This window comes from Corvus cornix, chromosome 1, assembly GCF_000738735.6.
Source record: "Corvus cornix cornix isolate S_Up_H32 chromosome 1, ASM73873v5, whole genome shotgun sequence".
In the NCBI taxonomy this organism is placed as follows: domain Eukaryota; kingdom Metazoa; phylum Chordata; class Aves; order Passeriformes; family Corvidae; genus Corvus; species Corvus cornix.
The window spans coordinates 11,125,661-11,153,423 of NC_046332.1; the positions used below are offsets into that span (position 1 = coordinate 11,125,661).

At 41.7% G+C, this 27,763-nt stretch overlaps 1 protein-coding gene across 2 annotated transcripts in view; it reads left to right on the top strand.

The window, feature by feature from the left end:
* The first annotated feature begins 1,995 nt into the window (after positions 1–1,995).
* Positions 1,996–27,763, top strand: part of USP25 (ubiquitin specific peptidase 25) — an 89,629-nt gene continuing 63,861 nt past the window's right edge. Inside the window, exons 1-3 of one of the 2 annotated variants that reach the window (XM_039556325.1) lie at positions 1,996–2,110; positions 22,453–22,530; positions 23,606–23,750. In XM_039556325.1, the coding sequence (XP_039412259.1) occupies positions 2,066–2,110; positions 22,453–22,530; positions 23,606–23,750 (268 nt within the window). In that variant the 5' untranslated portion in view covers positions 1,996–2,065. The remainder of the gene's footprint in view (positions 2,111–22,452; positions 22,531–23,605; positions 23,751–27,763) is intronic. The other variant, XM_039556335.1, reaches the window with a different exon arrangement.

Genomic DNA, 27,763 nt, shown 5'->3' on the forward strand with positions numbered 1-27,763 from the left:
GTTATATATTGGAAGAGGACAGAGGAATTGGGCTAGCACTCCTGCACAACTGCTACAGAAAACTTTTTTTAAAAAAGCCCCAAGCTGCTACTGTTGTCTTTCTTACATGTAGCCATCAGTCTGAGCAGAGAGAATTTCCGCTCCTATCTCCAGAAAAGCAATTTGAAAGCCATTTCTGATCTCATTATATTATCTGCATACTCTCTTGTCTTTTGCACAATAAATTCTTTGGGAACATTAATTTTAAAAATCGCCTCACATATTGCAGCATAAAAGGCAAAAAACATTAAAACTGATACAATCTGTGAGCAACAAACCTGAGGAGTGCAAATATTGATCACATTGCAACATCTCCTGCACAGAAGCTACAGTGAAATAAAGCAGTGGTTGCAGGTTGTCATGAGCTGTGCTCGTGTTTTACCTAAAGTCCAGGATCTGCCAGCGATGTTATTACCTGATAACCTCAGTTTTAAAAAGATCCGTACTCTACTGTGGGGAGAGGAGGGCCTTGAATTACAGAGTCATAAAGGCTGTGCGTGACAGACAAGCAGCAGCCACAATTCATTTTGTTGCATTAGGCTCCCAGCTCATGTTTTTTAGGTACTCGGGGCTCTCAGAACTGTGCTGCTCTCCTCAGCTTTTCCTACAGACAGTTTTGCCAGCCTTGGAAATGTAGCTGGGACACAGGTACCATGCATTGGGCAGGCATTCAAAATGTGAGGTGGGCTTCTCTGCTGCCTTTCACCTGCTTCTGGTCAAATGTGTTTTGGCCAGCCGAGTCTCTCTGCCCTGCCTATGCTGATGCCCAAAGCGGAGTCCTTTCTCATCCTTTCCTTGACACCCCAGAGCAGGGTGACAGAGAGACAATCTCTTCCCTAATACTGTTTATCTGTGGTGCCAAAATTCACTGTGGGCTGCCAAGACCTGCTACCCTCCACATACATTAATGACGTGAATGCTGAACACCATCACCTCGCAGCCCACGCAGTCAAACCCAGCCAAACCTCAGGGAAGGGGAAGACCTAAAACTTTAGGTTGCACCATTACTGTGTCTAGTTCTGGGCTCATCAAGGAGCTCCTGGCGAGGGTCCAGCAGAGGCCACAAAGGTGGTAAGGGTCTGGAGCACCTCTCTTATGAGAAGAGCTGGGCCTGGTTAGTCTGGAGAAGGCTGAGAGGGGATCTCGTTAATTCATACAAGTATCTCAAAGGTGGGTGCCAAGAGGATGGTGCCAGACTCTTTTCAGTGGTGCCCAGTGACAGGGCAAGGAGCAGTGGCCATAAACTAAAACATCTCAAGACGAGGAAAAACTTTTTTCCGTTGAGGGTGGCAGAGCACTGAACAGCTGCCCAGGGAGGGCGCAGAGTCTCCCTCTCTGGAGACACTCCAAACCCACTTGGACACGTTCCTGTGTCACCTGCTCATGGTGACCTCGCCTTGACAAGAGGTTGGGGCGGGTGATCTCTAGAGGTCCCTTCCAACCCGAACCATCCTTTGATTCTCTGATTTATTTGGTGATACGGTTTGTTGTCGCTACGAGCAGCGACAGCGCTGGAAGCGCTCAGAAATCGCTGGCGATCCCCTGGAGAGCGGCGCCGGTCCGAGCTGCTCTCGGTTCGCCCACAGCGGGGCAAACTTCGCCTTCCGCGGGGACGCGGCGGGGCCGCCCCTGCATCCGGCGAAGGACGCGGAGCCCTTCCCGGGGGAGGAGCGGGGCGGCCGCGGGGACTCGACGGGGCCGCCCCGCTCCCGCCGGGAGCTCTCAAGATGGAGGCGGGCGGTGTGACGGGGCGGGGAAGGGGCCGGACGGGGGTTGCGCCCGGGGCAGGTGCGCGGGGCGGCGCCGCCGGGAGCCGCAGCCGGGCCGAGGGCGGCGCTCGGCGCTCCGGGAGTGGCAGCGGGGCCGGAGCGGGGCTGCGCTGCCCCCCCGCCGGGCGGTGACTCGGGCTCCCCTCCCGCCCCGCCTCCCGCCCCGCTCGCCCAGCCCGGGCCCGGCCCAGCTGCCGCCGCACGGCGCCGCCGACACCCGCCGAGCCCGGGGCGCCGCCGGGAGCCGCGCGGGGGCCATGACGGTGGAGCAGAACGTGCTGCAGCCCGGCGGCGCCGCCAAGGTGAGTCTCCGGCGGGGCCCGGCCTGGAGCGGCTCCGCGTCCCCGCCGCGCCCGGGCCTGGCCGCGCCCGCTCCGACCGCCGCCGCCGCTGCTCGTGCCCGTGCCGAGCTTCTCCCGGGCCTTGCCCGCGCCGCGGCCTCGCCCGGGCCCCGCCGCTCCGGCGACCGCGGAGCCGCAGCGGGGGCCTCCGCCGGCCCGGCCCCGGGTCGTCTCGGCCCCGGGCTTGGCGCTGCCCTCGGGAGAGCCCCGGCGCGCTCCCCGCGGCCCCGGGCGGGCCTGTTGCGCTTGCAGACTGCCGGGGAGAGCGGGGGTATCGGGGCTGGGCAGGAGAAGCGCGGGGTCCCGGCCGAGCCCCCCGTGGGCCCGGGGGGAGATGCTGCACATGCCCGGCGTGACCCTGCAGCGCCGGCATCCGCGCCTGCCAAAGGTGAACGCTATTTCCAGCGAGTGACGCGCTCCTGCTGGAGTGAAAAAGTGCCGGGTTTAGGGACTCGTGTTAACGTGCATCATGGAACGGGGTTAAGGGAATGACGGCGCTTACCAAGCTTTTACTGTGCGCCTGGACGCGCGGAGAGTGTTTCTCTGTGAAAAGAAGGAAAAAAAAAGATACTTTCTAAAGCTTTCCTTCGCTTGAACTGAACTGTCAAGAGAAATGTCTGAAATTAAATTGCAGTGCTTTTAAAATAATAAGGTTTAAAGCTAACTTGTAGGTTAATGCAACTCTTGTGGTTAGTGGTATGACTGTTGCCTCATCCCTGATTTTTATTAATGTTTTAGTGGTGCGGGGTAAAGGTGTATAATGCTTTGGTATAGTCGGTGTGGAAGTTAAATGGCTGCAGCCGTAAGAGTGGACAGTGGAAATGTGCTGATTAAGGGATAATTGGTTAAAGTGGTACAATTCATATTTAAGAAGCTTTTTTGGAGGGAGGGCGTGTCTGGCCGAGGACTGCTCTCCTAGTTGGAAGTAGTTAGCAGCAATTTTGGCTGCTTCAGCAGGAAGGTAAGGGCTGAACAGACTGATTTTGTTCCTCTGTCTGTTTTCAGCTGGGGTGTGCTCGCAAGTTAATATAGCAGATTTGCTGCTACATGTGTCTGCTGTGTTTGAAAACTGATGTTGCTGCTGTGCATCTGGACTTTCGTGAGCAAGATTATCTTTTACAAAACCTCTTGTCAGTGGTTCACTTAATAAATCGTAATAATCACATCAGATACTTTGTTACATGATGCATTGTGGACCCTGATCAGTGCTGCCTTTTTGTGCTTTCTGACAATAATCCTGAAGGAGAAATGTTAGTTTTCAGCTAAACTAGGAGAATCCTTAATTTTCAGCTAAACTACTGGTTGTGGGTCAGTAGTTCAGGATTACTTGAGCTTCAAATCAAGGACAAGCCCAAAAGGAAGTTGAAGATTGATTGAGTTATATGCCAGGTAATCCATGCTGCAGTAAAAAACAAAGCTAGCAGTAGTTGTGAAGTTGTAATCAGCATGCGGGTGATGGTCACTTCTCTAAGTGTCTAGAGAAACTGGATAAAATATCAAGGTTTTTTCATGGCAGGATTTTTTTTTTTTTAATTTCTGTTGATTATTTTATTATCTGAAATTGTTTGTTACCTGTTTTATCCCTAATTGCATGCATTTAGGGAATGAGGGAAAGGCAGATCTTGAGAGTACCTTGTAAAAAAGCTTTTTTTGACTCCAAAGTGAGTATCTCATTGCTTAGCGAGACTAATGACTAGCTAATTGGATGACAGACTTTAACATTGATCAGGTATTTGCCTGTAAGAAGGCAACTCGTGAAAGTGCAGTGGGCTGATGCATGGATGAAAGGTGGAGAGGCTACCATAGCACTAACTCATTGTCTCCTCTTGAAAGAGGAGAATTCCAATCTCCACAAATAAGGGAGTTTGTTCTGGAGACCTCAAAGTTTGTTGCAATTGTTTTCTGTTAGTGTGAAGAAACCACATACAAGCAGAAATATATTAGGTTTACAAGAGATGCCTGAGTCATCAGCATACCTTATTCAGAACTGTGGTTCCCAACATTGTTCATTAGATGTTTTCTTACTGTCATACAGGAAGTGTGTGTCAAACTTCACCAGCACTTGGAGATCTAGGTTTGTATTAATGAATGCTCCAACTACAAACAGCCCGTTTCCCACTGAAGCTATCTTTAGTTTATTGTGTAGTTAAAGCAGCTTCATCAGGTTAAAAGAAGGTTTTCTTTCATCTCTACTGGTCATCTTGACCCTTAGTTAAAACTTGTCATTTATGTCCTGAAGCAGATAATGAATCATAATATTCTTGTTGCTCATGGCCCTTGTGTGCTTCTCTGACATCGTTTGGTGTCTGGAAGTTACAGGTAATGTTCACAGTAATCAGTTAACAGTTCTCATGGTGTGCAGACCCTTCCCTCGGCCAGTGTCCCCTACACAATGGGTTCAGGGGCTGGGTGAATGGTGATTTTTCTGGTAACTGGAAGTTATGATGTGGGGAGGTCAAACGTGTTTCAGCATTGTCTCAGCTCTGATAATTACTGTGATGGTCATCTCAGACCAGCAGATTGAAGAAGCTGGGTTTTAATTGCTGGCACTTAGCTGGCCTCTCAGCAATGTGTGTTATCGAGTTCTACTGCTTTTGGAGAGAGCCTGACATTTGGTTGATACATGAATTTAAAGGCTGTTATATCTGTTCTTTGGTTTCCCACACCCACTGTTATTTCAGACCTGTAATTCAGCAGTGCATTGGCAGTGTAAACTCAGGAATAGTAAAGTTAGGCATGTCAACTCAGCTCATTTTTCTTTTTCTGAAAGAAGCACAAACTTTTAAGGATATTTACCACTTGAAATAATGCCTGGCTTAAAGCAAGGTCTGATACTAAATTCATCTCTCTTGCTCTTTTTTGGGGTAAAAAAGTGAAAATTGTGCTAGCTCATGTGTGTTTCTACTCTGCTCGTCCCATGATTTTGATGTACTTATTATTTAAAAATTTATCTAATAACATGGCACTGAGTGCTTTTCTTTGCTGAAAGCAACAGCCACTTCATGCAGAGGATGATAGAGTCGCCTGTCTCCACCAATTGACATGATGCAGCCCTGAATGGCAGGAAGTGATTGCAAAGTTTCTACTGAGCACTTGGTATGCAAGGAAGGTATCTTGGGAGCTTTTTTTTCCCCCATCTTAATAGGTGGCAACCTTCCAAGGATTTAAAATTCAAACCTTTAAAATCTCTGTATTGTTGCCTGGTGGATCCAAGGGGCTGAAGACTCCCTCTCTCATCACAAGGCCAGAGCCACTCTTTCCTGTGACCAACGTGCAGGTGTCCCTCTGCACCTTAGAAATGGCCCCTGGGTCATGGAATGAGGATGGGTTATGCATCTCCCCATGAATGGGAAGCTGTCTGTGTTTGCACTGTGTGACAGCCGGGCTCCGTGAATGGAGGGCTCGAATATGGGGAGTTACAGCTGCCAGTGCTGGTACCCAGAGCTTTGCTTCGTCTTTGGCCAGGATGAGCAGAATAACAACACTGAAGGTGTTTGCACCAACTACCAAGTAATTTGCAAACACACCTTGTTCTGTATTTAAGAAAAGAGTTCTTATCAAAAAACTTTATAATACTTATAGTTACACCTTTGATGCAGATTCCTGTTGGTATTTCTGAAAGTTAGAGCAACGTGCAAGGGCCAGTTACTCAAAATAATTTTGAAAGTCCTCATCAAACTGGTCTGCTGAATGCTTCCTGGTTTTGTGACTGTTCTGATGGATTTTTGGTGGGAGTGGGTGGAGGTATGCATGGTTAGTTTTGTTTCTTTTGTCTTTTTGTCTTTTTTTTTTTTTTTTTTTTTTTTTGTTTGGTGTCTATGCAAGCCTGCTGGATCTTGGAGGGTTGTGTTTATTGGTATAACATTATATGAATCAGCAACCTTATGAAACCTTTAACAGCAGTTTAAAACTTTTTGCTTTCAGAAAACCCTTCACAGAAATTCAGTAATGATTTCGGTTGTGGTTGCAGGAGTTTACAAGTGTAGTACTATCATTAGAATTTATCTGAAATAATGTCTTTAAGTATGTTCAGTCCACACCTCGAAAGAAAAATATTGCTTCAGAATATGAAAGTGTAAACTTTATAGATTTTCCTGGTAACATTTTGTAATATTATTTTAAAATATCTTTAGTAAATAATTAACGCACATTCCCCCCACACCCTGCCCCCAATATTTTTAGGATAACTGTATTCACAGCTACTATGAGCAGCAGCAATAAAAGATGATAAAACTCATCAGCTTCTATGAAAAGGTCAAAAAAACAAATTACCCGTGTCTTAAAATAGAAAAGTATTTTCCATTTCTTAAAGTGCTTCATAAAGATAAGTGGAAGGATAAGTGAACAGTTGCTTTTCTTACACTCCTGTGCCTGAGAAGATACATTGTGGCTGGCATCTCCTTAATTCTGTGAGATCAGCTGGTGTTTGTGGACTTGGGTAACTGAAGGGGAAAGAAAAGTAGAATAAAAGATGGGATTTCTGTTCTGTTTCTGGCTAAATCTTCTTTTCTTCCTTGCCGAAGAACCTAGCCCAGTTTTTCAGTCCCTGAGAAGCTGGCTCCACAGCTCCAGTGATGTGAATGGTTAGGTTGAGGGATGTCCCAGGTGCTGGGGACCAAGTGGCCAGGTTAGTGGATCACCCTGAGGCCCCAGTAGACTTGGGAGATGCCTTTTCAGGATGGGCTGAGATTTTTGCAGAACCAGCAGGGAGGTCTCTGACCCTCACCTGTGCCAGGAGTTGTCTGGGGAGCTGCACCAGTGACCCCCTTACAGCCATTGCTGGCAGTGCCAGTGATGGGGGGATTATTGAGGTGCCCAGAGGTGCCTAAAGATATATTAATATTGCTTTTCACTTTCTGTAGTGAAGATACTGATTTGCAATTCCCAGCTGATCATCTGGCAAAAGCTAAGAGTCAAATGTGACATTCCTGGTATTCCTTAGCATAAAAAGTAAACAAAAAGCTTAAGAGCTACATGTTTTTGTGTAGGAAAAAATTCCTTTAAAGGGCTGAATTTTTGGTTTTGTTTAGTTGGTTGTGTTTTTGGTTTTTTTTAAAATTGATTTTGTGTACTTGTTATGGAACAGAGCTCTTAAAAATCTGAGGGGGGGGGGTGTGTGGGAGTTGCTGGGACCTGACTGAGAGAGAAAAGTCTTTTCTACTTCCTCTGACTAGAAAAGCCGCAGGTGTGGGAGCAGATTTTCTTGGAAATGAAAGTATCCTGAGTGCTTTCACTTTCTAGTTCTCTTGTGATAACCACTGCGATTATTTTAAAGTGGGTAAAGGTTGCCTTGAATCACAGTGAAGGGTTGTGTGTGTGTTGTTTTTATTTTGTATAGTTGTTTTTTGTTTCTTTGTTTGCTTGGGGTTTTTTTAGCTGGCTTTGTTAAACTTCCCCATCAAACCCGGGTGACTAAGTTACCAATGGGATGGTCTTGAGTCAGTGGATAGACACCTTTAAATTGAGGGAATTCAGGTTCTCAGCAGGGGCCTGTTGACTCCTGCCTGGGGTAGCAGTGTAGTATCACGATTCAAATCACAAGTTGAGTGTTAGGTGAGTAATGTAGGAGAGGCTGTTGTGACAGTGTATTTCAGAAGGATTTTATGAATTCAGGGAAGAGTTCAGTCTTTTATTCACATCATGAAATAGAGACGGCTTCTGTTAGCTAATGATTACACTTTATCAGTTGGGGTGCTGTTAAAGAAGTCAGCATCTGCCAAGAGTGGAAAATATCAGACTGGACTGAGCATGGGTTCAGTTTCAGTGGTGGAGTGAAAGTAATGTCACTCACGTGTGACTTCTGCCAGGGAGCTGAGTGTGTGACACATGGGATGAAAGCTCCCTCTGTTCCCTTTGGGACTATGATATGTCCAATGTTCTGGTTCATGAGTGGTCAAGCATAATTAATAGGGAAAAGCTGATACTGTGAATCACAGGAGTTGGTTGCATGCAAAACTGTGCAAGTTGAAAGTTTTCTATAAGCTCATCTTTTTTATTATTTAAAAAAGGGAGACATACTAAAGCTGTGAGGCTTTAGTGTTGAGGTGGTGAGGTGAGGTGGTGAGATGTCTTCCTGCAGAGCATTCCTTGCATGACAGTACAAACTCAGGCTTTGTGCCAAGCAAAAGGAAATAGTTTTTCCTGTTTCCTCAGGTAGGCAGATGCCATTTCTTGCTGTACTTGGTGAACACTTGTATCTCTTAATTTGGCAACATAGTGTGTTCTGGACAGCACGTCAGATTTTTCCCTGTTACCTTACTTTAATACTGTGCTGAATATAGATGTTATCATAAGCTGTATTGTGCCTGCACACCTCAGCCAAACTTTCAGGTAAAATGGGGAGCAGTGTGTGCTGTGGTGACCATCTGAAATGTTACTTTCTTCCAGCACTGCAATTTGCTCTCTCATACTGTATTGCATTTCTTTATTGCTAGATTTCTGTAGGACTTCAAAACCTGGAATTGACTAAGAGCTCTACAGACCCTTAGTGGAAAATTTTCATGAAACTTTTTTGAATGGTCCTGTCCATACCACCTTTGTGCTCTGTTACCACCCCATTTTTCAGAAGTGGATAAAGTGTCTCTTGGCTGCAGAGGGTTACACCTCCCCTGCCTCAGTATTTGAGGCGAGTACACCAGCCTGTGTTCTGGAGTGGCTGTGGGGGTGTGCTGACTCCTGCTGACGCTCACAGGGCTCTATCTTCTGGGAGAGAGGTGGTTTTCTCATACTGAACTACACAGTAATTTTCCTGGTGAGCGTGGTGCAGAATCTGTGGGTTTAGGCTTTAGCATGAATGAAATGTTAAGCAACATTGACTCAAAATGTTGAGGTTGCTGTGAAATGCTGTGAAGCTGGGTCCTAAGATGGTGTAAAGGGCAGATTGACACAAAATGTCATGAGCTGGACACTGATGACTTCGGTCATTGGTGGGAGGCTTTCTGAGTTCTTGTCTGTTTAATTATAGAGTGGTTTCCTCATGTATTTAGTTCAGTAACATCATTCATTCCAAGCATTTGAAAATCACAATGAGCATATCAATCTATTCAGACTAGACTCTTGCAATTTAAGAAGGCACTGATTTTTTTTTTTTTTTTCAGTTGGGTTTCGTAGTTTTCATTGTTTTGTAAATGTCATTAGCTTTTCTTTGCCACAAAGGATGAAATTCAGGAGCGCATTGAAAGCCATCAGCATGAGAGTTCCCCTGAAATCTGGTGTTACTTGGTGATGGGACTTTAACAGGAACAGCCCTGTTGTGAGCAGTAGCACCACTGAGTGTCCACAGTTTTAAGGTATCTCTCCTTCTAAGGGTGTTGGAGAGGTGGAATCCAAAGGACATGTGATGTGGAACAGCTTGAAGGCTGGAGTTGCAACTAGGTTAACTTTGAAAACATCGTCTGACACAGATTTGTGTATGTAAACCACTTTTTTTAAGGGCATCAGAAATATTGGTATGCAAATCCTAGCAGGTTTTATTCTGAGATTCACAGTTTTGACTTGATGCTTTTGTTTATAGCTGGTTTCTGAATTATTTTACCTGGTGGATTCTTGCTGAAAAAAATTATACTCTGAACAGCATTTCTTTAAAAATGTTTCTGTTGTACGCTAATTGGCAACAGTCAAGCTTATCAAAGTTTAGGTGCCAAGAAAATGCAGATTGTGCTTAAAATATCCTTGACTAAAGCTTTTTTAGCCATCAGGTGAAAGCATATTTTCAGCTTTACGGTAAGCAGAGGTAGACAGAACAATGTATTTAATAAAAGCTTGTCAGAGAGACAATAGTGTTTTCAAGGCATGATCTGGAACTATTTAAATCTAATTGACCCTTGTATCTTACTATACACAGAATTTGTGGAAATGAATGCATGTGATATAATGGCATTCCACCTCCCTGTGGCCTCTTCCTGCCAATTGTAATCATTTCACTGGTGTTGTACCCCAAAATCTAGAGGGCTCCCTTTAGAAGAGGATGTTCACTTGACATTAGGGTCTGAGGTGTAAAATTTTTGAATTGTGAATTATGTAGCTGTATTTCATGACAACTTTTACTTTTGTTGAATAGTAAGTGGTAGGCTTGAAGTCACACATGGTTTGTGTGATAACTGTCTGTCTCAAAGCTGTGTGACTAAGGAAAATCAGATACCTGTGCTTGAAATTTCTATGCCTATTCTCATACCAAAAATTATGCTGATTTTCAATCAAATTTCAATTAAAACATAAAGCCATTTTGAGAAGTTGAATTTAGCTGTGTTTTTACTGGGATTAAGCCAGAAAAAAAAAAAAAAGGAGAGTGTCACATGGAAGTTGAAAATAGTATTCATTTACGTTCAGGTGTGTGCTTTGAGAGTGCTTTAAAGTAAGCATCTGGAAAAGGCTGGGTATGCCTTGGCACTCGACGTTCCTCATTCTTTTCAGAAGAGGAGGTGACGGGAACAGACTCCTACTTCACTTTCCTTTTGTTTTTGGTTTCATTTTATTCTCCTGAAAGTTAGTTACTTTGGAAAAGAAATTTCTCCTGGGACTACAGCTGTTGTAAGAGTACTTTTCTCTTTTTCCCCTACATTTTCCAGTATGTAGGTATAAATGGCCTGGTTAGAGGACTGAATACCATGCTGTATCCCAGAAATCTTAGGTTATGACTGAGAAAGCATTCTTATACTTCGCAGATTTTAACTTTTGCTTTGTTTTGATACAGAACCATGGGAGAATATATGAGAATGTTTTTAAGCTTATAAATATGAATTTGTTTTAAAGCTAAATGGCTTTATAGACGGTTTACACAGGGGTTTCCCTTCTTGGTATTACCTATTTTCCCATCTGTCAGCTTCTTTACTTCAAAATCTGCTTCTATCTCCACCTCTTTGAGGACCATGTTTTTTTTGTTTAGAGACTTTCCCACTACTGTGTAGTTTTCTTACATTAGAACCTTTTAATTATTTGGTGGTAGTAATTAGTAAGTTTTATTTAATTCTGGCATCTAAGCTTATAACTTTTTTTTTTAATGGGATACTAGAATTAAGTCTTCTCTGTCTGTATTCCATTACTTGTTTGGAAATTAAAAAATAACCAACAGCTTACCAGCAACTTCTAAAAGTTCCCCCGGTCTTGCACGTGTTTTACAGGACATAGTGCTGAAAGCCACAGAATGTGTCTTGTGACAGCCCTGTCTGGACCACTGTTGTCCCCCCTCCTGAAGCTGCTTGGGCTGCCTTTTTGAGTACAGTCTGCTGGTCTAGAGGATAACCTCTGGATTTATCAATGGTGAAGACAGCCAGATTTCCCCATCATAACCAGTTCCAGCTCTTGCTAAGTTGCTGTGTTGCCTTGAAGCTTTTTCTGGGGCTGATTGTAAGGTGACTGGTGAATGTGCCACCTACTGCAAGTGCTGAGTGGAGGGTGTGTGCAGTGCACAGGCTCTGCTGAGTTGTTAGAGGCCAGGGAAGGTACTGAATGCTTTATGACCCAACTGAGTAGAAAAGGATTGAAGATTTTAGTATCAGAGTTTATCATCTGTCATTTAATGGAAAATGTCCTGGCATAATGCTGCTGCTAGGAAGGCAGCACAGAATTTAAGGTTTTGTTTCAAATAATTTTCCAAAAATGCGAACTCATTAGAGGAGTATTTTGTACCCCTTTTATTCAAGTCAGCTTATGAAGCTTCAGGTAGGTATGTGGTGATGGCAGAAAGTCATTCTTGGTGATACTATTATGACACTACTGAGACAGGGAAAACTGGCAGGGCTAAATTGCAGCAAACTGTGCTTATGAACCAAAGTTGTAAATTTCTTGAGACTGTGTCCGAATGTATTAGAATAACCACCTTTCTGTGGGAGGTGAGGCAAATGTGTGTTTCAATATAATGTAATTCAAAGTCCATTAAAAAAAAACCCCAAAACTTTAAGCATTATCTTTTTGTTCTTTCTCCTTGAAAGAAAATGGCCTAGAAAATGTCAGTTGCCCTCTGTGGAGTGCAGTGCTGAATTTACTGTTTCTTTAATTGTGAGGTACTAAAATTACATGCTGATCCCTAGTACAAATCTTACCATGTCTTTGAATACCGTAGTGTCTCTGTTGTGTTTGAGGTTCGTTTCAATTCTAATATCACCTGCATCCATGGAGGTTATTACCCAATGCAAGTGAAAGCTGTTGGCTGCCCTTCACAGTCCGTGGTGTGGCAGTGGCCTTTCCGCAGGGACACAGCACACGCCAGCGCATTCCTGGTGCTTGACCCAGGAAAAGCTGTCTTCCCTCAGAAGCTGAAACTGCTGTCAGAAGCCTGTCACCTTCCAGGTGACCTGTTAAACACTACCCCAGATTTCGCGTGGCTTAATGTTATCTGTAGGCTGTTCTTCTGCGGAGTTGTGCCTTGTGTCTGTCCCTGCCCCCACTCCCCTCCCCAGGCTAAGAACATGTGTCTCTTCATACGATTTCTTTTTAAATGATTAGTGGGGGCAGGATAAGCTCTCAAATCATTTTACTGAATGCTGAAAATAGGGTTATGTGGCTTTTCTGATGTAATTTTGTCTTCCAATGCACCAACAGTTGGGGAGGGGGTGACCAGTTGAGGCTGTGGGATGAGTTCACCTCTGGCAGACCTCACTGCAGTGGAGTGGAGGTGTTCCCCCTCTGTTCTTCTTCCAAGCCCGCTGTGTTGTCTCTTACTTATTGTGGGCAAGAGCAGGCAAGTGTGATGAGGAGCTACACTCTGGCTGGCCAGCATGCCAGGGAGCCTGGGGGTGCTGTGGAGGCTTTTGGGGATCCCTGGGGTCAGGCCAAGCTGCTGGAGGTGGCTTTGAGCTGTCAGGGATGTTGCTTTTGAGAGACAGGAGGGCAGACATGCCTGGGTACGTGCCCACTCTGTGATTACAAGGCCTGTTTCTGTAGGAAATTGTTACTAATTTTTTTTTTTAATAGGACTAAAGGGAAGAACCTTTATTGAAAGGCTTTCTGTTAAGTTTGGTTGGTTTTTGTTTTTTTCTTTTTTCCTTCTTATTCAAAACAGACAGCTGAGCTTTTTCCCCAAATGTGTCCCTTCTATTGAATACAGTGGACTTACAGACCTGTCTGTAAAAAAGTTCAATTTAAATTTTATTTACAATTTCTCTGCTGTACTATGCTGAATTTTGTGTGGAAAAACTGTGAAATCTTCCTGGTATCACTTACCTAGGGCACGTAGCAGAGTTGTTTGAGGTGAAGTGGAAGCTTTGATCTTTGTGCCATCAACAGCTGCAGTAAGTGAAATCCTTCTGGATGTGCACACCTAAAGCAGGGAGTGGAGAACAGCGTATGGCATTTCAGCTGGTGCAGGAGTGGGTCTGATTGTGCATGTTCACTTGTGAGAAGTGTACATCAGGAGCACCACATCTCTGTCACTGTAAGAATTTTAATTCACCTCCTGTTGGTGTAAGTTTTCAGCAATGCTGCCTAAGTAGGATGGGGAATGCGGGAGGCTTTTTCCCCTGTCAGTTTCTCTCACTGATTAAAAGAAGGATTAAAATAATGGCAGAGAAACAACTCATTCTTAAAAGGTTGCTGCTCCACAACAGTTGAATCCAGTGGAAATCGGTGCAGTCTTTGTCTTATCCTGTCCCTTCTCCCACCCCTGGCTCTCACTAAGTTGGCAGGAAATTACTGAATGTGGAGAGCGACTCTGATGGTTTATTGAGAGCCTGGCCTGGCTTGCCAGAGGTTTGGGTGGGTGAGTGGTGGTGCTTGATCCAAGGGAGGAGTGGCATCTGGCAACACCAGCCTGGGCTGCCCGGCGCTGGCAGGAGCTACAGCCTGGGAAGAGCAGCTGGCTCCTTAGAAGCTGCTTGTGGTCTGACAGCCCGTGTGAGTGTTACTGTTTGTAAGTATTACGGAGCCTGGGATCCCATTGATCTGAGGACACTTGGAATTTCCAGAGCTGGTTTGTTTGCTCCTAGAATAGTTGCCCTTGTTATCATAACGGCAGTGTGAGGAGGAATGGGGCTAGCTTGGTGTTTCCTTGGGAGCTCTTCTGTGTTGTGCAGAGCAGGGTGATGTTTATGCATGATGGTAAATATGTGTGAACACAAGAATAAAATTAAGAAGTAAACTTTTAGAACAGTAAGTAGCCAGGAGTGATTGGAAAAATATCATAGAATCATAGAATGATCTGGGTTGGAAGGGACCTTAAAGCTCATTTTATTCCACCCCCCTGCCATGGGCAGGGATACCTTCCACTATCCCAGGTTGCTCAGAGCTCCATCCTGCCTGGCCTTGAACACTCCCAGGGATCAGGCATCCGGAGCTTCTCTGGGCAACCTGTGCCAGGGCCTCACTGCCCTGACAGTAGAGAATTTCTTCCTCATATTAATCTACACCTACTCTCAGTGTGAAGCCATTCCCCCTTGTACTGTCACTCCAGGCCCTTGTAAATAGTCTCTCTCCATCTTTCCTGTAGGCTCCCTCCAGGTGCTGAAAGGCCACAATTAGGTCATCCCAAAGCCTTCTCTTTTTCAGCCTGAATAGCCCCATTTCTCTCAGCCTTTCCTCATGTGTGTATGTATATCTTGCTTTCGCAGGGTGTTGGATTAGATGATCTCCAGAAGCCTCTTCCAACCCCCTACCCCTGTGGTTCTGTATGCGTGGATTTATGTACACACAGTTTGCTGTGTGTTTGTCATCCTCCAGCCTTCTTCTCCTTTCTATTTGTATAACATTGCATCTGACTGAGCCCGCTGGCTTCAGTTTGCCGTGGCTTGTGCATGCTTTTGGCAGGTGTCTTGGTGCTGAGGTGGGACTAGGGCTGTGAACCACTGGGACTGTGGCAGTGCCCAGCTGTTGTCCGTGGGTGGGCTCTTGGAGGAATCCTCCTGAACTTTATATGTAGTTTACAGATAATAGTGCTGGTGCTTTGAATGACCTGCCCTGCTGCCACCAGTAACTAATCACCCAACAGACTTGAATTGGAGCAGAGAGATTTTTGCTAATTACTGTCACAGTTACTGGAGTATGTAAGAATCAAAAGTGATTTTTGTGAAGCAGGTTTTCCCATGGTGTTTCCAGCGAATACAACCTGAAGTTTAATTTGTGTCTAGTTAAGTGAAACTGGAGATCTCATTGGTTTTACTGTAGTTAATTAATTTTAGAGCTGCTGTCATTACTACTGGGAAGCTCACTGTTATGCTGAGCAGGGTATGGAGAAATCATGATGCTTTAAAACACACAGATCTCAAAATTCACAGTAATTTTACATTTCTGACACCTTTTTGTTTTCAGTAAGTACTAAGGCTCCTTTCTTGATTATCATCCTGTCACTGAGGCTCATTTCAGAGTAGCTATCAGTAACAACTAGAAACTCAAGCAAGTGTTCATAAATCAGTTCTTAGACTAATTTTAAAATTCCCCCCTTTGAACTGAGCAGGTGGTTTTCCTGCTCATTGCAAGAATATTCCCCATGCAGGTGATGATTTGGCTCATAATTTCTGGATGCTTTTTTGTAAATAACTGTCAGAGGTGAGTTTGTGTTATATTTAGTGTCAGAGAATACAAACCAAACTCCTCAAGTCTCTCCTTAAAATCTCATTTCAAAATTTTTAACTGTAGCTTGAATAAAGACAAATGCATATGCTGAGAGTGAAAAAGATTGGTTTTTTTGGCCACATATGAGGCTCAAAATAGTGAGTGTTTATATGAATGCATGGTCTCATGTTGTGTAGAAACCTTAATATCAAACTGTAAAATTCATTGAAATGTCACTTGAAGCATGGAAAGCATAGAAGTATGGTGAGAGTATTTTGTGTGTTGTCTAGGATCAATATGGGTTACATAAAGCTATGATTATGTAGAATCCTTCATTTAATTTTTGAGAGATGAGTGTATGTACCTAAGTAGTGCACTCAATCCTTTTCCCCCTTAAAGTTTTATTTGGGCTAGGCTGTGGTTGGCTGGAAGTTCCTACCATACACTGTGTCCTTTTGCCTCCTTGAAGTAAGTTTTTGCTCTCAGTCCAGTTGCACTTTGTACAAGCTGCTGCTGTAATTGTCAGATTTTGGCAGCTTGTGCAGAGCAGTCCTGGACTGAAAATCTGCTGTCTTTGTGCATGTCCTTTGTTCTCCACAGGTGATTTTTGTCTGAGCCAAGCTGAGGTGCATTTTGCATCTGTGTGTGTATAAAAATATATCTTTACCTACTTTCTTAGAGGATACAATGTCATGTAAGAGGTTTCTCTTTTCATACCTGAACAAAAGGAAGCTCAGTTAGCAGATGCTGGGCAAGGGAACCTATTTCTGTTATGCTTTAAGGAACACCTTACAGCTGGTGCAGAGATTTAACTTCGTCTTTGCACTAGCAAAATAGTGCTTTTAAAAATATATGTATACATATAACCACTTTCTAATTTATATATTTTTATAAATACATTTATTCTGCATAAACATGGGGAAAAACCATGAGAGCTGGGAAGAGCAAAGACGTTCAACAAAGCCTTCTGGAGCTGACTGCATGTTTTCCCTGTGCTTCAACTCAGTATTTTCATGGAAGGAGTTAGCTTTTATTTGCCTATTTGGAACTTGACCAACAGTATATTTAGAAAATGCTTAATGTATCTGTGTTGCTGGAAGCTATAATGTACAGCAGTGTCTGTGGGCCTTTTAACTATTCCTGGGAGATATGATTAATGTGGCAGAAAATGATATTCACAGCAGTAATTGAGGGTCTTTAGTATGCTTGTCCTTTGTATGTTAAACTATTTGTTTGTTTGTAGCAGAAACTTAAAGCCTGTTTATAGAGGATTATATTCCTCTAAGCTCTCAGTGTTCTTCTCATTACAGCAGCATCATATGAGGAAACCAGCTTATTAGCTACTTGTCTGCAAGCAGTGCCATTAGCAGGTCCTCTGCGGCTCAGGCTTCATTAGAATTGTCTTTAATATAAAATATATTTGCGATGTCATTTGAGTTTTCCTCCAACAAATAGGTCTTATAAATGAGCGTTGCACTTGAAAGTAAAGAAAGTATGACTTGTGTGGAGGGCCTGAGTCAAGATGCCATTCTCAGCATTTGTATTCTTTTTTTCTTTCTTTCTTTTTGCCTCTAATAAAAGTATTCATCCCTCAGGTATCAGAATCATGGCCTGGGTTGGAAGGTACCTGAAAGATCATATGTATGGTTCCCACCCCCCTGCTGTGGGCAGGACACCTTCCACTACCCCAGAGTAGCAGAGCCCCATCCAGCCTGGCCTGGGACACTTCCAGGAATGTGTAATCCACAACCTCCCAGGGCAACCTGTTCCAGTGCCTCACCACCCTCAAAGTAAAGAATTTTTCCTGATACACAATCTAAACCTACTCTGTTAGTTGGAAGCTGTTCTGCCTTGTCCTGTCGCTGCAGGCCCTTGTAAATAATCTCAGTTTTTCGTGTAGGCTCCTGTTACGTGGTAGAAGGCTGCAAGTCACCCCTAAGCCATCTCTGTTCCAGGCTGAACAGTCCCAATTCTCTCAGCCTTTCCCCATAGGAGAGGTGCTCCATACTTCTAATCAGCTTGGTGCCCCTAGTACATTTTCATTATGTACTATTGAAATGTGAACTGTGTAGTAAGGCCATGGATCCTGTTTTCTCCTGCTAATGGTTGGATCATCTCATTCATTCCTGAACATACAACTTTATCTGTGCTTGGAAATGGAAGAGAGTTGTTTTATCTTCTGAGTTTGTAAATGCTTGTGTTGCAAATGCAAACATTTGGATGTTGCCATGAATAAAGCCAAAGTTTACGTGTGCTTCGTCAGAAGCTACAGAGAGGAGAAAATAAACAGATCAAAAGGTGGCTAATTTTCTCCCCAAATTTATCTTCACTATAATTCAGTATTAGTCAGTTTATGAGATTTGCCTTGTCCAAAAAAAGAATTTGTGTAATTTAGCTTTTTGCTCTGATTGTAGGAAGTTATCAGAGTTTACAGTACTGTCGTGGAACTAATTTGGGCACAGTATCTCCCTAAGCTGATTGTAGTGTAGATTTTTTCTGCTTCACTGGTGCTGGCACAGCTACTGAATATGCTATTGTGTGAGGTTATAAACCAGATAATCTTAATTGGGCATTTCCTGACAGCAAGGGAGGGATGGCTGAAAAAGGAGAGAATTGGAAATAAGGGCATGCATTCCTAATACACAAATTTGGCTTCTCTCTGGGAAAATGGGAGAATTTCCTGTTAGTTAAAATCATCCAAGAGCTGAAAGCCTGAAGATACATAGTGCATACCTCAGGGATCCAGAGGAAAGGGAAAGGCTGGGAATAGCTCATGCATGAAAGCCCCAAGGGAACAGACTGCTGTGTGATATGGTGGGAGTGAGTGGTGTGAGCAGCTGGATCCAAGGGCAGCCATAGCATCAGTGAACCATTCCTTTGTGTGGCCAAGGATTTGGGGTACCCTGCAACAGCTGTAGCAGCACAGTCTGGTGGTGTAGTTCAGGTCCTGGGGGCTTCTTAGAGTTAAGTCAAATGCTGTTGAGGCTCCATGGAGAATGGGCGTGTGTATGACCTATGTGCACATATGTCCTAGCACTGCAGATATTCTTGGAGTCTTGACTCACTAAACTGGAGGATCTCTGCTAGTGAAAAGATATGGAATCAGTCATGTAAATTTAAAGATAGGATGGCAAACAGTAGTGGGTACAGGCAAGTTTGAAAGAATGGGGGTGAATTTCTTAGCACCTGTAGGTGCACCTGGTTCTGTTGGAATGGTCTGGTTTGTGTCTCCATTTGAAAAGAAAGGCTGCTTATTAAACTGAATTAAAGTACAGTTAGTTATAATTCAGAATTTGAACCTCTGCTGAGGCAAGTTTGGAAAAACTAGGGAATCAGGAAAGAGCCGCTTTGAAAAAATACGGCAGCTTTTTTACGTTAGAACTGGTAGTTGTGATCTGAATCTTCCCTCACTGACTTGATTTTATGAGCATACATTGGTGTAGGTACTTCAGACACTTGTAAATACTTGTCTGCTGCCTTCTTAATTTTTTATCTTCGTTTTAGTGTAGGGTGAGTTCTTTTGGGTATTATTGGGTATAGCCTTTGAATGAATTATGATTATAATTGTTTAATATATCTATGTGTTTTTAGACATTAGAGGTTCTATATGCTAGTCACTTCAGCTCTAGTTAGCCCAAGCTTCACGAAAAGTAAAGCTTTTAGAGTAAATGTAATCAGAATGAGCATTAATAGGCATGAGGAGGGTGGCTTGCTTCATATGTAGAAGTCTGTCTGTAGTGTTGTATTAAGTATTTCTTATCATACAGAAGAGACTTAACTGTTTAGCAGTTGCATTAGAAATTGATCTCCAAGCTTCAGTCATGGGTAATAGTAAAATAAGTTTCCTGTATGCCACAATAACCAGAGCTAAAGGAATATTATTTAAAAAAAAAAGAAATTTACTCATTTTGACTTTTGCAGAGTAATACAGATGCACTAAATGAAGTCACATCAGGAATTAAGTAATACTAGCTCTCTGAATATGGTTGCAGTTGTTTCATAAGCATATTAAGTGAAAAGAAAAGCAGAAAGAAATTTGAATTTCAGCCCCTGATAGTCAATGAGGAAAGAGTTTGATAGTAGCTGCCTGCTCAGTCACTTAAAATGAAAAGAAATAGAATTACCTGTGTTAATATAGTTTCATGGGTGATAAGAAACTGTCATTAAAACAGTGAAGGAGAATAGTGACAAGTTAAACATCCAGTTGCAAGAAAGGTCAGTACACAGTAAAGATGCAATTACATCAGATTTGAGAGGATGAGGGCAGATGGTGAATTTGTGGAAAAGAAGGCCACCAGTTGGAGGTTTTAGCTCCTTTATGCAGTTTTACAATTGTTTCTGAAGATCTGTTAGTCTGTTAGCAGGTATTAAAAGAACACGTTGATCGGGTGGAAACAATTTCAATTTTACTTCTTCTAGAAAGGGAATGTATCCATTCTTTAAATTCTGCATGATTTGAAATAAGTCAATTAGAAATTAATGGCAACTTGTCCACACGTAGCTGAAAAAACCAGCAATGTCTAAACCAGACAAATGCCCCAAAGCTCCATTTAAGGTATTCAGGAGAACTGTTAATTTTCCTCTTAGTTCCTGTCACTTCTAACTAGGGTGATTATGAATTCTCCATGTTGTTCTTTTAATTACCAGTTAGAAATTCTGAAGCTGAGTGCCTTAAACTTTTGGCCTTAAAAAGAAGTATACTTAAATACTTAAATCATCTCCTGATGAGAAGGAGCATCTCTGGGCCTGGTTCTGATCTGTTAAATGTAAGGGGACCTTGAAGCACAGCTTTTACACTGGAATACTGAAATGTGGATATAAACTACAGATGTCTAAGTTTATAAGTCACAGCTGTGCTCATAAATTAACAGCCAGTATTTTGAACTGCTAAGAGATTGTTTGTTGGTAAACTGTCTCTTCTGCCTTTTCCCAGTCTCTGTGAACAATGAAGATCCTCCAGTCAGCCTTTCCAAGTGTTGTATATATTGTGGAAGATACAGAAATCTGTTACAACTTGTTGTTGTAATAATTTACAGTGAAACTATTTTCTGTTTTGTTCACCATCATGTTGGTGGCAAATAAGAAAACAAATCTACTTTACCGTCATGCCCTTGGATTGCTGCTGCCAATTTTAATGCTGTTGTAATTATTTTTCCCAAATACTTTGTTTCTTTTCTTTGATTCTTTCCAGACATAGGGGCAGGAAAGCAACTTTATAGGCGAAACAAGTCATGGCTTTGTACAGTGCTATGAAATGCACAGAGTAAACAAACGAGTGGGTGAGGGATGGGGATAGAGTGGGAGTTTGTTTTCCTGCATCACTTCACTTCTCTTGTGCCAACAGAAGGGTTTTTAAAAGGAAAAGAAAAAAGAAAGAGGCAAATTGGATTGTTAGCAGTGTCTCTTAGGATCATAAATGAAGGGAAGATTGTGTATGTAATTCATAAGCATCCTGAACTATACGCCTTCTATTTCAACTTATTAGGGCATGAAGTAGTGCCTGCCAGGTTAATTTCACACTGGGGAATTCAGCATTCATGCAGCTCTTAATTTCCTCCTCTATACAAAGCAGTGATAAGGAGAGAATAAGGGTATTTGAGTATTTGATTCCAAATAATTCACTTTAAAGATAAGTATTTTAGAAGTAGCCACAAGACAATTATAGTTGCTATTTTAAATTGAATTTGGAGAGTAGCAGGAGAATGTTTATTTATTCCCGATAGGAAATATGTTTTTTGTCTTGCAAACAAAACCCTGTACTTTACAAAAATCTTCTCTTTCATAGATTAAATTACTGTTTGGAGTTCAGGATGTGGTGGGCAAAGAATTAAAAAGAAAAACCACTTGAAAATATCTTTTCTCCATTTCCCATCTGCCAAAGGAACAATTAAATTTGTTAGTATGGAACAATGGTCAGTGCTCTGTGTTTTCATGGTTTTAATGGTTAAGATGCTTTTAATGGTTAACAGGAATTCAAGGATTGTTCCAGCTTAGTGCCTGCTTTTTGCTTCTGTGATGTGATAGCTGAGCATGAACAGAGTGAATCATCTGTTGGCTCTAAACAGGGGTGGGACGAGGTTTTTATTTAAATAAAACAAAACCAAGACACAAAGTTCTTATGGAATGAGTATTTAAGAGACCCAGGACCTCTTGTTCTTTTTCTAGTTCCAAATGTTACTTTAAACTCAGTCATGGGTGCTGACTAATGTGATTTGGGAGAGTTGGATACAACTGGTCAAGGAAGGCAGTTTGGATGGATTCCTGAAGTTCTGTTTCAGTATCAAGAAACTGTTTTGTTTGGAGTTTTAAATAGAATTTCTCTTCAAACACCTCAGTGATCAGTAAAGTTGAATTTCCTGGTTTTGTGGTTGGAATGACTAGGAATTATTTACGTTAAGGAAATAATGGGGTTGAGAGTAACTGGGAGTTAAAGAAGTTGGTTTTGATGGGAGTTCAGTCAGCTATTTCCCCTACTGCCTTTGGAGACCAAAGCTGCGGAGTTTTATTTGTTTAGAAGGGCCCATTGTGGCTTTATATAGGCTAGTTGCATCCATGTTGCCTAAGGTTACCCATTTTTTTGTTTAAAAAAATCCAAAACCAAGCAAGCCCACGAAAATGCAAAATCATAACATTTGGGAATTAGAAGTGCCTGAATTGCAGAAACTAAGACAAACTCGAGTAATGAAGGTTCTACCCCTTTTTGGTGCATAAACTTCAAATGGAGATGCCTTTAATATTTGTGGAGGAGTGTGCTTTTGTAAGTAATTGGTTTTGCTGTTATTTGGCTCTAATCTTATTTTGATGATGTTTTTTTGTTTTAGCACCAGCAAACATTTTTAAATCAGCTGAGGGAGATCACTGGTATCAATGACATCCAAGTACTACAACAGGCACTGAAGGTAAGATAACTGGCTTGTAGCTGAATGCGCCTGAATGTATCTTAACTGCCTGTGAAAGCCATAAATCCCACCCTTTCTTACTCTTGTCCCTCCCTTCCTTCCCAGCTTGAATTTATTTCAGGGGAAATGATGGCTTGTTCACTTTACAAGGAATCTTGTTCTCGTTTGGTACTGACATAAAAATTAATCCAGTGTTCAAACATGAAAAGACAGGAATGTTACGACTTGGCTTTAACCTTTGTGTGAATTGTTCTGGGATACATTGGTGCTGCTACAGCTGGTCAGCTGCTGAGGAATCAAGTGGTGTTTTCTTGTCAAGGTGTGGTTGTTTTCTATCATGCACACGCCTTGCTCATTGTGCCAAATGAAGAACTCTGCTTAAACTTGCCAGCCTTTGCTAACTTGGTATTGTTTCACTGTTTTTTCAACCACAGTAATTTATTCTACAGCACAGAAGAGTTCTTTGATGCAAGTAAAGAATGGCAGGTCTCTCTGTATTCTATTTCCATATACTTAAATAGATATAAAAAATTTTAAAAATGCTTTGTCTCTCTCAAGCAGAACTATTTAGCCATTTATACATGGTAGGTGAGAATTTAGTAATTTAAATCAAATATATATATATACACACACAAAAAATAGATAGTTGTTTTTAGCATAAGTCATGTGCACAACTGCTCTTCAAAAACCAGGATCTCTGGCTTTAAAAATGAAACTGTAGATTTTCAGAAAAATTCATCTGACTGCTTTTGAGAAGCCTGTGAATGTGCTGGTTGTGTTGTTGAGAGGTTGACCTACACTACAAGATGGTGTTTTGGTTTGGTTTTTTTTTTCTGAAATAAGTGAAACTTCACCAAAACAAGTTTTTATAAGATCTTTTATCTTTATTTTGGTTAAAAATAGTGAAATATGCAGAATATGTCAAGTTTGGAAACTTTATTTTCTAGTCAGTATTTTTACCTGACAGTACAATGGCTATTGACCTGAAGTTGCTAATCATGTAGTTTGCTTTTAAGAAAAATTATAAAAAGAGTGAGGGGACTCTCACTTCTCGTGGCTTTTTTTATGCTTAAAGGACAGCAATGGTAATCTGGAGTTGGCTGTGGCTTTTCTCACCGCGAAGAATGCCAAAGTTCCCCAACTAGAGGAGGCAACTTACTACCAAACAGCCCTTCCTGGGAATGACAGATATATCAGCGTGGGCAGCCAGGCAGACACCAGTAGGTATTTTTTCTTTTCATAAGTTTAGTGTAAAGGCATGGGAAATAAAACTTGCCTGTGACAAAACTGTTAATCTGCAGATAATTCTTACTTATCAATTCTTTGATTAATATCTGTTCTTTCCTTTCTTATTTCAGTGGGGGGTGTTTTGTTTTGTTTTGTTTTGTTTTTTTTTATTTGAGCTATCTTTAAGCATTACCTTTATTTTGGGGTCATGCAGTAAAGATTTAAGGCAAAAGCTGGGTACTCCTCCATCAAAACATAATTGGAGAAGAGTCTGTCATTGTCTGCCTTGATATGCTAAAGCTTAATAACCTTAAGAGTAGTTTCTCCCTGACAGGAATGACTTTCCCAAAGGGAGAAGTGGGAGGTTAAGTGTGAACTTTGTAATAAAAGAGTAGGTATTTTATATATGAAATTAGCATTAAATATACCTGATTTTAAACAGTTTAATTTAGTTGATATGGAGGTCCCACAACCTGCATTTCGCTAAGTTGTGCAGGTTCTAGTCCTCTGCTTTAGTGTAGTTTTTTTTATGGGAGAAAAAAATTAAATGTGTTCTGCAAATAAATACAGGAAATAACATAGAAATAAAAGTCAAAGGAAGTTTTGTAGTGGGATTGATATCTGTAAAATCTGAGTTTCTTGATGCTATAGTTACTTTATTCATGGTGCAGTGGAGAATAATTATGTATCAGTTCTTTGGCCATATATGTAGTACATCTATGTAGATTTTATTAAACAAGTAGAATTATTTAGTGTCTCCTGCAGTAGGATTTTCCCCCCTTTATTTTGCTCATGGTGGCTTCAATGTAAAGAAGTTTAGTTAGATCTCCTTATCAATTGTACAATTATCTTTTGTCTGTAGAAGGTTGACACGAACTTTTTAAACTTTTTTTTTTTTAAATTAGTGATGAATTTATTCTCAGCATGTCAGATCTGAAAATGGCATTTAAATCCTTGGTATTACTAGCAACCCTGTATAAAATGTCCCCAGTGCATTATAGGCAGTTGTGTTATCCCTGCACTAAGTTGTGGTGGGTGGCTTGGGGTTTTTTGTGTGTTTTTTCTTTTCGCTCCTTTGGAAAGAAAACACACACAAGCTTCCCCATGTGTTTAATTTTCAATGTCAGGAAATTGCCACTGAGGAAATGAAGGCTTTTAAGAACAAACTCACCACTGTGTTATATTTTCTGGTACTGACAACCTACTATGGCAGTGGAATAGTAAGCTAGATTCTCTTGGAGTCTGTGTTTAATTAGATTTAAGAGTAATCCCATTAATAGAAGTATTTAGTTTTGCTGTCACTCACTGTGCTGTACAACCTTACTGAAGAAATGAGGGACAATGGAAAGGGATATGAATCAAACCTGCAAGAGCATACATTGCCCATAGCTGATGGTCAAACTGAGAAGAGTAGGTCTTGAGTTGTACATTCCAAGGTGAATTTCAGGATTGTCTTCTCTTTTCTGGAGGGCTGAAGTGCAGACACAGGTTTCTTAGAGTTACACAGCATGACTAAGTCAGTTATCAAGAAGCACCAACTGCTGTGGGAAAAATAGATTTTTAAAATTTTTTTTAACATCATTGGGTGTCTGGTCAGTTCCTCACTGGCAACAAAGTTGAGAGCCCTTGGCCACCCTTTGTTGTTTTAGTTAGACTGAAAACACATTATGAGATAAAGGCATCTTTGTCAACTTTTCATCATATTGGGGGACTTACAAGGCAAGAACTGAACACCTACAGCAGAACAAAAGCCTAAAGCAGTGTGATCATGGAGCCCTCTCCAGGCCCCCAGAGATCTAGTGAAAGCTTCTGGAAGAAACCCACACTTTCCTTGTAATGTGCTTGCCTGTAATTATTTGGATTCTAGACTTAAAAGCCTAGTGCACCTAAAAGGCCAAGTCTCAGGGCCCTGTGTTAGTAAACGCTGTCGTGCAAGGGAGTATGAAAGAGCAATGACTTGTGAGGAGAGAATGGAAGGGTGTGCACAGGATGGAACACCTTCCTCAGTGATGGCTTTGACCATCACCGCTCCCTTCTGCAAAAGAACTCTTATTAGCAGTTCTCAGTGGCTACGCTGAGTTGCTGACAGGATCTTGTCTCTCAAATTGGACTCCCTTTATTATCCCACATAGGTATAATTACATGAATTAATTATAACTCACCCTTACTGTTCCTTACTGCTTAACTACCTGTGTGTTTGGAACTCGGGATGTTATGAGTCACCGAACTTTGCAGTCCCACCAAGTTAAAGCATCCAAACTGGGAATGAGAGAGTCACAGACAAATACCAGGGCTGCTTTTTATGCCACAGAAAAACCTGCAGCCATTTACAAAGGCTGTTGAATGTATTCCTTGCGTAAAGATACATCAGATGTGTTCTGTGAGCTTGACTGACTGCATTTGTTTGACGTGGTTACTTAGTTAAGGGGTAAAATGAAAATGTTAATGTGTACCATAACAGCCAGTGATTAGTATGAATTGTTAACTGGCTCTTCCAAAAGTGACAGTGGTCATAAGTGGGGTGAGAGTTGCATCCTGGATGGTAGGAGGTATAAGGAAACCTGGTTTGTATTATTACAAAATGCAACATTTTGACAGCTGCAAAAATATTAATGGATTTGCATAAAATCTACTTCATCTTTTAAATAAAGACTGACTTGCACAATCAGTGTTACTCACAATGCTTGCCTTTTTGTCTGTTCAAAATGGCATGTGCAAGCACCTGCAAATGTAGTATTTTCACATCAACAGTGATGCAAGCTTAATCTGATCCATTTGCAAAGGTGGTTTTAATAGTTTGACTTTCTTTTCCTTCCTGCAATCTGTGAAGAGAAAGTGCTTAAACAATAGGCTTGCAATGTACAGATGCACACTTTTTAATCTAAGGTAATTTTAATGTTCCACTTGCTAGAGTAAATCCTAGGCATTGTGCTTAAAGAAAAACGAAAGAAGTTGAGTAGTACTTTCAAATATTTTCACTTTATTGATTTCTCCAGAAACCTTTTTATTCCCATTTGAAGTAATTTTGTGTATTTCCATCTTACGGCTGCACAGCAGAACTGTTGGATTGCTAAGAATGTATCCATTTTCTTGTTATTATTGAAGGAACTTGAAGAACCCAGGGTTAAAGGAAGCAGCTGAATGTAGAGATGTATTTTGGAAGTTGTGTTGTGTTCCAATGAAACAGCTGTCAGGACAAATTCTCTCCCTCCCTTCTTTTGAAAACTCAGTTATTTTTCATTAAAACTGAATTATTAGTCTTTGCAATTGCACATTCCATAGCCAAAACAAAAGATTTCAAGCCCTTTTATAAGGGCATAGTACAGTGTAACTGTTTCGTGTGGCATTTCATAATTTGAGGATTGTAGACTTCATGGCTTCTGGCTTTTTATATCTTCCTGTTCTTAGTTTGAGCCTTTGCATATGTTTCAAAAGTCATTCAGTCAGCCCTTTCCAGTAAGGTAGAGTTTAGATTCAGCTGTACCTAAATCCTTTTGAAGTGGTGTTTATAAAACATTTCTTACTGTTCCATTCTAGAGACTCTGAAAAGTTTATGGGGTAATTTGTTTTGGAGCTTCACTGTCCCTACTTTTTAGACTCCTAGTGTCTTGCCTAAATTCCTTTTGCTTCAGGTTAAGTCCTTTACTCCTTGTGTGTCCCCTGTGGAAATTATAGTAAACTTCATTCCTTTTATCTCAAAGTGTTGTGTGCTTGAAGACAGTGTATTATAAGACTTCTCTCAGATCTAAATGACACAGCCTAAATTCCTTCCAAGTATTTGGATGCATTTCCTATACCTACTGTCATTTTTTTTTTTTCTTCTCCTCTAGACCTTCTTTAGTCTGCTTTTTTTCTGAGCTCTGGCACTTGAAACAGTAATGAAGACATCACCTTAGTTCTAAAGAAAAATAGGTGAATCTCTATAAATACCTATGTAGTACTCTGACAGAAGTGTAACACTTCCTATTTTCTTCAGTGCTGCGATGATGTGAATTGCAGATTGAAC